We start from the raw sequence: 12,525 nt of genomic DNA, 5'->3' as shown, positions 1-12,525 counted from the left end.
CTAAGTTTGCCGAAAGGAGCTGAGTAGATATCACTAGAACCAGAGACAGATGTTACTGGGTAACTCTTTTTCTGGAATAAAAAGTGCCGGGGCTCACCTCCACGCTCGCCAACCCAGACGCTGCCAACGCTGCCATCTTGAAGCAAAAACCATGCGACAAGATGCTGGGCTGCACCATCTTATAGGGAGCTGAGCCTCTTGTTCAGAGTGATAGACTCACTCTGACCCTGGAGGTTCCACTGAGAGGTCGTCGCTAGTAGCCTCAACCTCTCCCGGCGAGGGGGTTTCCCCGGGGGGGGGGTCCATGCCAAGCCCACCCACCTGCCTATGCACGCCTCCCATTCTCTCTTCGTCCCCTGCCAGCCCCATTTCCATGAGGGTGGTACTCGAGGCTCAGTGACCTCTCTGTCATAGAATTCTACTCAATATTGATCCAGAACAGAACTCCAATGTGTAGTTAGCGGAGTAAAAACTTAAACACGTTGCAGGATTCCCCCAAAATAGACCAGAGGCAATTGTATTTCATTCAGCCCAGTTTACTACTTCTACTGAAGGCAAATGAGCATAATGTTCACAAATCCAATACAGTGGTACCTCTGGTTACGTACTTAATTCGTTCCAGAGGTCCTTTCTTAACCTGAAACTGTTCTTAACCTGAAGCACCACTTTAGTTAATGGGGCCTCCTGCTGCCGCCATGCCGCTGGAGCTCGATTTCTGTTCTCATCCTGAAGCAAAGTTTTTAACCCAAGGTACTATTTCTGGGTTAGCGGAGTCTGTAACCTGAAGCGTATGTAACCTGAGGTACCACTGTACATTCAGGATTGGCCCAGTCCATAAGAAATCCAGTTGCAGCAGACTTAACTTAAATTTACAATAACTTATAATAAGTCTAAACCTTAACACGATATAGCATACTATGTACAGAACACCACACCAGAAGGAAAAGCGATAGAAAGTGAAAGTGAAACACAGGCTCCTTCTGGCCTTACTTTTATAGTCAACATGACCTTGACAGAAAGAGATAGAACCACTTTAAGCCAGCTGTATTCAGCTGTACCCAAACATCATGAACCTTCTGCTTGTTTCTTCCACACAGAGAAGCTTCCAGAAGCCTCTTGAATTAAGTAGAATAGGAAAGATCTCTACACACCAGATCAATACTTTCTGTACCAAGAAGTGCAAACTGACACTTGTTTAAGCTTTTGCTCTGCTAACTGTACATTGGAATCTACTCTGGATCAATACTGAGTAGAATTTCGTGACACTCTCCCCAGCTTCCCATCCTGTCCGCTTCCCCTTTCCCACTCTGGCAACTGGTGGCAGCAGAAGACAGCAGGACCATGTCAGAAAGCCACCCCACAATGGCACCCACCACCTGAGAGGTGCCGGAACTGCACTCGGGCTGAAAAAAAGCCCTGACTCTAGTGATTTCTGACCATTGGCCATTTGGGGAGCTGGAGTCCAGCAGCTTCTGGAGGTTGCCATGTTGTAATCCCAGCTAAGGCATCCAGGACAGCTGACCATCCAACCTCTGCTTATTGTAATTTGTAATTTCATCATCATCAAACCTTTTATTGGCATCACATACAACATCCAAAACAAATCAATACAGAATTACCACTTTCCCAGTGGCACAAAACTTTTGCTAAAAAAAAAAGAGGAGGCAGAGCAGTCTATCGTCACATCTCTTGGTCTCCAGGGAGATCAGACGTCTGCAGTGAATTTTGACGACAAAAAACCAAATAGAGATACTTAGCCGGTGACTTGGTGAGCTCCTGATCATTCCCCAGTAATAGAAAATGTATGACCTCTGACTCTGGTTTCCATTTGGGGATACAGAGTTGATCTAGAAATTGCTGGCGGAGATCAGCATATAGTTTACAATTGAGAACCATATGTGTGAGGGTTTCCACCAGGTGGCCTTCACATGGGCAAGTTCTTTCTCCTTCCACCCTGCCAGAGAACCTTCCCCAAAGGAGGTTTGATGGATTTGAATTAAACCAGGCCAGCGAAAATGCCCATCTTTCTTGGGGGTTAAGCAGAAATTCAAGGTAATTGTGGTTAGTTTCATGCTCCCAAGAAAGGTGGAAATAAACAGGGGAACATGTTTTCTCTGCTGCTACTGTTAGTTCTTGGCGTTCAGTATCCCACAACCTAGTTTTTATTATAGCCTTGGCAGATGGAAGGGACATCGATCGCAAAAGTTCCACTGAGAGCCCAAGTTGCTGTACCTTCTTGTTAAACTGTTGTAGCCCTGGGGAAAGAAAGGGGTCTAACAAAACTTCGCTGAGGAGAGTGTGGTGTAGTGGTTGAGAGCGGTAGTCTCGTAATCTGGGGAACCGGGCTCGCTTCCCCGCTCCTCCACATGCAGCTGCTGGGTGACCTTGGGCCAGTCACACTTCTTCGAAGTCTCTCAGCCCCACTCACCTCACAGAGTGTTTGTTGTGGGGGAGGAAGGGAAAGGAGAATGTGAGCCGCTTTGAGACTCCTTAAAGGGAGTGAAAGGCGGGATATCAAATCCAAACTCTTCTTCTTCTTCTTTATCTGATGTAAAATTTGCATTGTGTGGTGTTTTTTTCCTGACGAACCCTCTTGTATTCATGGCGATCTGTTTCTGGCAGGTTTGTAACCCGGTTTATCGACCTGGATGGCTTGACATGCATTCTGAATTTCCTGAAGAGCATGGACTATGAGACCTCTGAGTCTCGGATACATACCTCTCTCATCGGGTGCATCAAAGCTCTGATGAACAACTCTCTGGGGAGAGCTCACGTCCTGGCCCATTTGGAGAGCATTAATGTGATAGCGCAGAGCCTGAGCACGGAAAACATTAAGACCAAGGTGGCCGTGCTGGAAATCATGGGTGCTGTGTGCCTGGTTCCCGGGGGTCACAAGAAGGTGTTGGAAGCCATGGTGCACTACCAAAAATACGCCAGCGAAAGAACTCGCTTTCAGGTACGGACTTGCCTCTTGCCACTTAAGTTGGTTGTATGTTGGGAAATATGGGACGCGGGTGGTGCTGTGGGTTAAACCACAGAGCCTAGGACTTGCCAATCAGAAGGTCGGTGGTTCAAACCCCCATGACAGAGTGAGCTCCCGTTGCTCAGGCCCTGCTCCTGCCCACCTAGCAGTTCGAAAGCACATCAAAGTGCAAGTAGATAAATAGGTACCACTCCAGCGGGAAGGTAAACGGCGTTTCCGTGCGCTGCTCTGGTTCACCAGAAGAGGCTTAGTCATGCTGGCCACATGACCCGGAAGCTGTACGCCGGCTCCCTCGGCCAGTAAAGCGAGATGAGCGCCGCAAACCCAGAGTCAGCCACAACTGGACCTAATGGTCAGGGGTCCCTTTACCTTTACTTTTACGTTGGGAAATAATGAAGGCAGTTGGAGAGACGTTTTTTCCTTTCCGCAGAGTATCAGTGCTTCTCTTGCCCCACGGCTTCTGTCTGATCAAATAGGGCTTGCAGGTTTTTGAAAACAGGCAATGCCTGTTTTCAGCAGAGTCAGCAGTTGGACAAGAAACCTCTGCTTGCATCGACCCTTTAAAGCTTATCCTCTGCCCCCAGTATTAACTTTTACTTAGTGTTTTGAGTTCTGCATCAGTTTGGGCAATCTTTGGATTTATTTTTTATTTTAATGCTGGCTGGGGTCATCTCAGTCTGGCTCCCTGTTTATGGAACTCTCTCCCTAGGGAGACTTGCCTGGCGCCTTCATTCTACACCTTTAGGTGCCAGGTGATAACATTCCTCTTTAACCAGGCATTTGGCTGACTGACTTCCAATGCCCTTTTAAAATGTGTTTTTTTGGGGGGGTTGTTATTGTTTTTGTTGTTATTATGAATTTTGTGTTTTTATATTGTGATTTTAGGTTGTGAACTGTCCTGCAGGTATAGGACTGTATACTATTTTTGTTAATAATAATAATAAATTTTATTTTTGCATTATTTCAGCAGCATCTGCCCTTCACATCAAGGTCACAGGGCAGGTGGCAACAATTTAAAACACAATATCAAAATTCAGGGTTCCAAGAATAGGGTGCTTGTTTGAGTGACACCTGAGAGATATGCCTGGAAGCTACCATACATCAGCTGGGTTGTGGGGAGGGAGGTTTATTGGTTTGCTTTCTTGATTTTACATTGTATTTTTATGCTGTGAACCTCCGTGAGATCTACAGATGAAGGGCAGGATACAAATTCAGTAAAGAACAATAATAATATTGATTAATTTTTTTGCAATTAATAAATGGGTGCTTAACTCAGGACTCTGTGGTTCTGTCAAAATATGTGTAAACTATCTCTAGCCAATTCATTAGCCTGGACAGGTAATTCCAACCCAGCCTTCCCCAAGCTTTTGTCATACAGATGTTTTGTCTCACAGATGTTTTGCCAGCACCTGGGAGCTGCCCAAAACATCTGGAACATACCACAATGGGAGGGAAGCTGTGTGGGTGGGCCATACATTTTTTTGTGATCCTCAGCATAAAAAGCTAGTTCTTTTTTTTTCTTAATGCAATGGGTTTGCACTGGTGGCATATTTCCCCTGCACTTCTGCACCTGTAGACGTCATTAATTGAAAACCTTGCACCCCGCAGACACTAATAAATGACCTGGACCGAAGCACAGGCCGATACCGGGACGAAGTGAGCCTCAAGACGGCTATTATGTCCTTCATCAACGCAGTTCTAAGCCAAGGGGCTGGAGTGGTAAGTTTGGGGACTGGAGGGATAGGTTTCAACCATCGAGGCTGGCAAACACTTGGCTGGTGGGGTGGAGGTCCAACAGGAGGTGGCGCTAGAGGCAATGGCCGGCAGAGCCAACTAATCCTAGTTTTGCCCCTATTCTCCTCCGTGTTACAAGGGCAATACTGAGATGGGGGGTGAGCAGGCAGGGAGTGATGCCTCCTGAGCTCTTGTAAGTAGGAAGGCAGGCAGGTGGAGGTGGTTTAAGGTTGGTGGGGCAGGGCCCCATTCAGCCTAATAGTTCCTTCCTTCCTTCCTTCCTTCCTTCCTTCCTTCCTTCCTTCCTTCCTTTCATCCTTCCTTTCTTTCTTTCTTTCTTTCTTTCTTTCTTTCTTTCTTTCTTTCTTTCTTTCCTTCTCTCTCTCTCTCTCTCTCTCTCTCTCTCTCTCTCTCTCTCTCTCCCTCCTTCTCTCGTCCCCTTTCCCCTCAACAGAGTTCCTGAGAAAGCTTAGGGGCATGATAGAGGAGGTAATTTTGCACAGCCTATTTCTGGGAACCTGGGAACACATGACGGGTGCCTTGCCAGAGGACCCCCAAATTCCATTGGGGGGCAGGAAGCCCAAGGGCTTAGCGTTTGATTCCAGCCCTCTTTCCTGGTGTGCCTAAAATAAGATTGGCTCGTTTCTGCCGCCTCTTCCCTCCTGGCCGGGGGGTGATGGGAGTTGTAGTCAAGAACAGCCAGAAGACACCAGGTTGGCATCCGAAAGGATATTCAAATCAGACCCACAGTCCTTGAAAGGTCTCCTCTCTTCCTCTTTTCCAGGAAAGCCTGGACTTCAGACTCCACCTCCGATATGAATTCCTCATGCTTGGGATTCAGCCTGTGATTGACAAATTAAGAGAACACGAAAACTCCACGTTAGATAGGTAAGTGTGGTTGATTGGTTTGTAGTCCGTGAGGTTTATTTTCCCCCATCGTGCCGCCTTCTTCATTCTTGATGGATTTTGTGTTTATTATCCATCTTTAGGCTGAAGCATTCCAAATTACAAGTTCAAATGGTACCTGAACGCTTCTTAAAACATGCCTAATGCCAGCAGGACTTAAGTGCAGTTGTCAGTCAAATTTGTGCTGTATTATTAGTTTACAAAATGCTTTACAATCTCCCCTCACCCACCCCCTTGCAATTTTGTTTTACTTTGTCGAACTCATGCATTTATTGGTCTTTTCTCAGGCAACTGGGCAATGTTGTTGTTGATGATTCAATTTACATACCGCCCATTATCAAAAGGTCCCAGGGCGGTGTACAACATTAAAAACGCATTACAGAACACCAGTGATAAAAAACGTAATAAAAAGCATAGTGGCAGACAGCCTAATAATAAAATAGTCTTCTCTGGAGATGTACACCTCTGTGGTCCCTAACCCCTTACTTACTGGCAGTTATGTTTGGCTGCCTAAAATCTCCCACACAAATTTGAGCAAGAATCGGAAGCTTTGCACTGTTGTTACAAGGATGAATTATGTAAGGGCTTCAAACTCTGCTGGATGAAATGTCAATAAATGGCTTGCCTGCTCTAGAAATTTCTAAATAGGAAAAGTAGTATAAGCCTTCTAAGACTCCCTCCCCCCCCCCAAAGATTGATTTAAGAATAAGAATAACAACAACAATTTATTACTTATATATCGCCCATCTGGCTGGGTTTCCCCAGACACTGGGCGGCTTCCAACAGAATATTAAAATACAATAATCTATTAAACATTAAAAGCTTCCCTAAACAGGGCTGCCTTCAGATGTCTTCTAAAAGTCTGGTAGTTGTTTTTCTCTTTGACATCTGGTGGGAAGGCATTCCACAGGGTGGGTGCCACTACCGAGAAGGCCCTTTGCCTGGTTCCCTGTAACCTCCCTTCTTGCAGTGAGGGAACCGCCAGAAGGCCCTCAGAGCTGGACCTCAGTGTCCGGGCAGAACGATGCGGGTGGAGACACTCCTTCAGGTATACTGGACCAAGGCCGTTTAGGGCTTTAAAGGTCAGCACCAGCAGTTTGAATTGTGCTCAGAAACGTATTCAATAGCCCATTACAATAAATGTGTGTTGACTCTTATCTCCTTCCCAGGCATTTAGACTTTTTTGAAATGCTCAGAAATGAGGACGAATTGGAGTTTGCCAAAAGATTTGAACTGGTATGTATGCATCCATCCATCCTAACTACTCTGGTTTTCTGTTGTTGTAAGAATAAAAAAGGATAGCATTCTACCTGCTGTGAAGCACTGTAAGAACCGAACCCCTTTGCAGTGACCACTGAAAATGGGTTGGGCAGGTGGGGTGCTTTTAAATGAGCATTTTCACAACCCACCCCCCATCCCAAATTGGCTCAGCATCACTATAAGCGAATCACACTCCTGAGCACTGTATGAATTTTACAGTGGATGCCAAAATTTACATTAAAATGGAAGAAGCAAAAATCCCACGATAGTGGCTTAAAAGTCATATTGCTTTCACCATGATTTGGACATACAGTGGTGATTGCCACATCTTCCTAAACATCAGCACTCACATCTGTTTGACAGTGGAACAGACTATCTTGGAAAATTGTGGACTCTCCTTTGTTGTAGGTTTTTGAACAGAAGTTGGGTAGACATTATCTCAGGGTTTCTTTAGCTGTGATTCCTGCATTTCAGGAGATTGAACTGGATGGCTCTTCCAACGCTACAATTCTATATTCTGTGTCAAGAGTTCTTGTACACCTGGAAAGTCTTGACTGGGATTGTGAAAATGCACGTGTGGATATGCAAAATTTTGAACATTCATTGGCGGGGGGTGAAATGTGTATGTACACTTGCCCCCACCTATATATAATAAAGACCTGATTTGAAGCCAGATTATTCTGGGTTTAGTGCAATTGAGGGCAGCAACTCTTGACTCCCCGTTGCAATGTCGAGCCATACTTGGGGCATGGAAATACGAAACGTAACTTTTTGCCTATCCAAACACAGGTCCATATAGATACGAAAAGTGCAACCCAGATGTTTGAGCTTACGAGGAAGCGGCTGACCCATACAGAAGCGTACCCACACTTCATGTCTATCCTCCATCACTGTCTCCAAATGCCTTGTGAGTAAATATATAGAGATGTATTTTTGTACATGTAAAGCACAGGGACGCTGGTGGTACTGTGGGTTAAACCACAGAGCCTAGGACTTGCTGATCAGAAGGTCGGCGGTTCAAATCCCCACGATGGAGTGAGCTCCCATTGCTCAGTCCCTGCTCCTGCCAACCTAGCATTTCAAAAGCACATCAAAGTGCAAGTAGATAAATAGGTACCACTCCAGCGGGAAGGTAAACGGTGTTTCTGTGCGCTGCTCTGGTTCACCAGAAGCGGCTTAGTCATGCTGGCCACATGACCCAGAAGCTGTACGCCAGCTCCCTTGGCCAATAAAGCGAGATGAGCGCCACAACCCCAGAGTCGGCCACGACTGGACCTAATGGTCAGGGGTCCCTTTACCTTTACATGTAAAGCAGGCTGTGGGTGGTTTCAGGACTCTTGTTTTCTGTTGACTGAAGTTAGACGTGTTGTAGCTGTAACATGTACCATAAGGGTTATTAGAATGGGTCGCTTAAATCTTCGATGTTCTGTGAAAGCAGCAACATCTATAGGCTACGTACCACATTATTTCGAAAGACTGTTTGTGTGTGTGCTCATTTCAGCCCCTCTCTGCGGAAGTGGATGAATGGGCTGATGTCCTCATGATGAATGGAATGGTGTCCTCTTGATCAGAAATAGGAAATATGGGTTGCAATCAAAGTAGCGCTAAGGGGGACATTGAATCATCTCAAGGATTTCTGCTTGTGCAGCAGAACATTCTCCCTTTTTCCTGTCGCTGTGCATCTTTTAAATCTGTTCTGAGACAGAATTGGGGACGGCAGGGGGGCACGCAGGGGGAGGGGGAGATGGGTGAGCAGTTGCCTTTCTCAAGCAGAACTCGTTCTGTTTGTGCAATTAATTAGTTCAGTACTGCCCAAAATTTTTAAGGACAACATCATCTGCCCCATCTGGCAAGAGAAGACAAAATGACAAGACTGGATTCGTAGCATTTATTTTAAAAACTGGGATGAGCGCTTGCAATGGGAGGAGAGGGAGGGGGTGCAGCTTGGGCTGCAAGTTCGAAGGAAAGTAGGGTTTCCTCGTGAGTTGGTCTGTAGAAATCTCTCTGGAGAGAAGATGTTGGGATCCCCACCACCCTTCCTGGGTCTCAGGTTTTCTGCTAATTTACATCTTTGTGCGCCCCAAGGACTTGTTGACTGTAGGTTGCCATGTTGTGTTCCATAGAATGTTATGAAAGGAATTGAATACAGTGGTGCCCCGCAAGATGAATGGCTCGCAAGACGGAAAACCCGCAAGACGAAAGGGTTTTCTGTCTGCAGAGGCGCTTCGCAAGACGAATTTCCCTATGGGCTTGCTTCGCAAGACGAAAATTGACGAAAATTTTCGGGGGGGGGTTCCGCTCCAAAACCCCTTTTTCTGAAGCGCTAAGCTGCTAAAAGCATTTTAGCAGCAAAACTGCTAATCCCTTAAGCCTTAAAAAGCCGTTTTTAGCCCTTAAACTGCCAATAGCGCTAATAGCGCTAATCCGCCAATGGGCTTGCTTCGCAAGACGAAAAAAACGCAAGACGAAAAGACTCGCAGAACGGATTCTTTTCGTCTTGCGAGGCACCACTGTATTGAGCCTGGTGTTTGCACAGGAATATTTTGGAACCGGCTCTTTCAGTCGTTAATAACAAATGTAACAAAGGAAAACAGAAGTCCTTCCAAGAATGGGATGAGTTTGCTAGATGCAACCCCTAATTATCTCCCCACCCCCCCAAAAAACAAACCCTCTTCCTCCCCTACAACCATGAATACACCATCTTGCATACACCAGCATGAATATATGTTAAAATCTGCAAAGTCAAAACTTCGGTGCTTCTCATTTGCAATGAAAATGTAATCTAGCAAAGCCTCTTCCCACTGAAGGAAGTGGAAGCCTAGAGGCGATTTATGCTCCATTTCCCCCTTCCCTCCTTGCAGCCACTTCCTGTTCTGTTCTAGAGGATCTCCCCAACTCCCTGGAACAGGTTTTCAAGGGGCTACGAGGTGGGGGTGAAGAGGAGAAATCCTTGAAAAACACACACACACACACACACACCCCACTCATGTCAGCATGAGCAAAGTTCCGCTCACGGGAACACAATGGAAGCTGCTGAGTTCTCTGACAACGTAAGAGGTAGCTTAAATTGATTGTGTGCCATTCCTCTTCCCTCGAACAAGACAGCTGCTATCCCAAACAACAGCAACAAATTTCATAAACAATGGATTTTGGGCTTTTGCTTATTTTTACACAACCCCCCTGGAGCCTCCAGGAAATACGTTCAGGCTCTGCTGTCATTGCAATCATCTGTATGGAAGATTTTCTCAATTACATCCAATTGCTGTGGGTTTGCCTGAGTTTTCCTAGAAGCCCCATATCTAGCTCAGCTTCTTGTGTGATTTACTTCCCTGATATTTGATTCAAAAGTTGTGTGCTGGGGTAATCCCATAGACTCTTAAATATTTTTATTTTTATTTATTTAAATCCCGTATGTTTCCACGATGTCACTTGCTACTTTTCATCCTGTCTGACACACACAGATACACACACACACACACACACACACAGACCACCTTTCCCTCCACATCTCACCTGAATTTAACGGTTGCCCAGATCCACATTCGTATGCAAGCATCTGCCTTAATTGCAGAAGCGTTTTGAAAGATGCCAAACTCTCCCAAGGCCCCTCCGTCCTTGCCAAAAGAGGTCCCTTGAGAGCTGCTTCCTTAAATGTTTTGCATAGCTGCCTCTACAGTCTTGGAATGGTTTTGTGTTTGAAACGTGGAAGCATCAGGAATTTCAGCAAAAACCGCTGGGTCTCTGCTGCGGGGGTCTAGCATGCATTCTCCCGTGTGAAAGTCTTTGTTAATCTCTCTCTCTCCTCCGCCTCCTTTAGATAAGAGAAATGGCAACACGGTCCATTATTGGTTGCTGCTCGACCGCATCATACAACAAATAGTTATTCAGAACGACAAAGGGCAGGACCCAGACTCAACACCCCTGGAGAACTTTAATATTAAGAACGTAGTTCGAATGTAAGGCCCTCTTCTGCCCTCCTTCTGAACCAAATGCTAAATTAGAAGACTTTCTTTCGCTCTTTCTTTCCTGGTTTTATTCTGTATTTGGTGTGTGTTTTGCTTTTTGGACGTCTTTTTTTTAAAAAAAATCACGTGCTTGCAAGTTGGGTTTCCTGCATTGACATGGGGGTTGAGCTGGATGATTTTTAGAGATCCCAACCAACCGTGATTATATGGTCTACAGTGGTACCTCGCAAGACGAATGCCTCTCATGACGAAAACGTCTTGCGCCTTTTTCAATGCATTCCTATGGGAAACCGTCAATGCATTTCCTATGGGAAACCGTGCTTCGCAAGACGAAAAATTCACAAGACGAAAAAACTCGCAGAACGAATTAATTTCGTCTTGCGAGGCACCACTGTACATAAGTCTAAAACAGGGATGGGTTTTTCTCCTTCCTCCGTCCTCAGTTGGGGGCGAGGCATTCAGTTTTAATCCTTTGTGTTTCCCTGGATAACTGTGAACGTATGTTCCCTGTGATCACAAATACAGGCAGCGACCAATTTATTCTGGTCTGAAATGTGTATGACCACGCATGCACACACCAGACCAAGCCTGGAAGTGACCCAAAAATGCCACCAAAATGAGCAGGGGTGGAATGGGGCAGCCTTATTCAGGCCCGGCCGGTGTGTACAGGGATCCAGAATGTAACCTCTCCGAAAACCGGTCCCTGCCTGCACAAACTGTGTTTTGAGGGCATGAGGCTCTGTGGTATAAAATTAAGGAGGTAAGAAGAGTCCTGCTGAATAGGGTCCAAAAAGTCCATCTAGACCTGTTCTCCATAGCTGCCAACAAGATGGCTCCAGGATGCCCATATGTTGTACATCAAGTCAGTAGTACAAGACCTCTCCACACCGTTGGCCCTGACCAACCAGCAATAAATAGTGTCCAACCTCTGGATCAGTAGAAGCTGGTCTTCCTCTCAACTAGCTTCTCGCACCCTGCCTGCCTTCTGGCTTACAACCAGTTGAGGGGTGGGGGCCACTGCCTGTCAACTTCCTCTTCCTTGGTCTCAGTATTGCCCTTGTAACCTCTGTAGGGAGGCCGATGGAGGCAAAACTAGCATTGGTTGTCCATGCCTGCCATTGCCTCTAGCGCCACCTGCTATTGGACTCCCTGTTTCCTGCCCTACCACTTTCCGCTACTGTTCTGAACCATGGAAAGTCCATTTTTAGCCATCATAGGTGATAGGCCAACCATGAATTTATCTGGAACGAACTCTAGCACAGGGCTAAATGAATGTTTTTCCCTGCATGGATTTCTGTTTGAGCAACAGAATATTCTCCCCCTATGCACCCCATAAATCTGTTCTAAGGTGTTGCCCAAATTTGTGGAAATCCTCACATTGACGGGACAGGTTGGTTGAGTGCTTCTTCTGATCTCCTTTTTGAGCAGTTAATTCCAGAAGTTATCCATGCATTTATGCTTCCCATGGCCCTTGTTACATTCAGAAAAAGCAATTCCTATTTTTCATTCTCCCAGTCCGCTTCATTCATTTAGCATAACCTGTTTCTAACCCTGTAAGAGAACGGCCACCTTGAAAAGTTTCCAAACACCTTTCTTCCCTATCAAGAGTCTGCTTTCGTTTGCCAACATTTCATGGCTGATAACCTCATCCCATAAGGTATGGTTGCTATATTTCGA

The 12,525-nt window shown here is 45.8% G+C and overlaps 1 protein-coding gene across 2 annotated transcripts in view; it reads left to right on the top strand.

Annotated features, from left to right (window-relative positions):
- DAAM1 (dishevelled associated activator of morphogenesis 1) overlaps positions 1-12,525 on the top strand; it is a 180,917-nt gene that overhangs the window by 118,984 nt on the left and 49,408 nt on the right. For both annotated transcript variants that reach the window (XM_083434806.1, XM_083434805.1), the window contains exons 6-11: positions 2,623-2,956; positions 4,592-4,702; positions 5,502-5,605; positions 6,793-6,859; positions 7,673-7,790; positions 10,701-10,839. In XM_083434806.1, coding sequence (XP_083290932.1) covers positions 2,623-2,956; positions 4,592-4,702; positions 5,502-5,605; positions 6,793-6,859; positions 7,673-7,790; positions 10,701-10,839 — 873 coding nt within the window. The remainder of the gene's footprint in view (positions 1-2,622; positions 2,957-4,591; positions 4,703-5,501; positions 5,606-6,792; positions 6,860-7,672; positions 7,791-10,700; positions 10,840-12,525) is intronic.

The sequence above is a fragment of the Podarcis tiliguerta genome (assembly GCF_965153285.1).
Source record: "Podarcis tiliguerta genome assembly, chromosome: 1".
Taxonomy (NCBI): domain Eukaryota; kingdom Metazoa; phylum Chordata; class Lepidosauria; order Squamata; family Lacertidae; genus Podarcis; species Podarcis tiliguerta.
The sequence above is the reverse complement of the archived record's forward strand: the minus strand, read 5'-3'. Positions and strand labels throughout refer to the sequence as shown.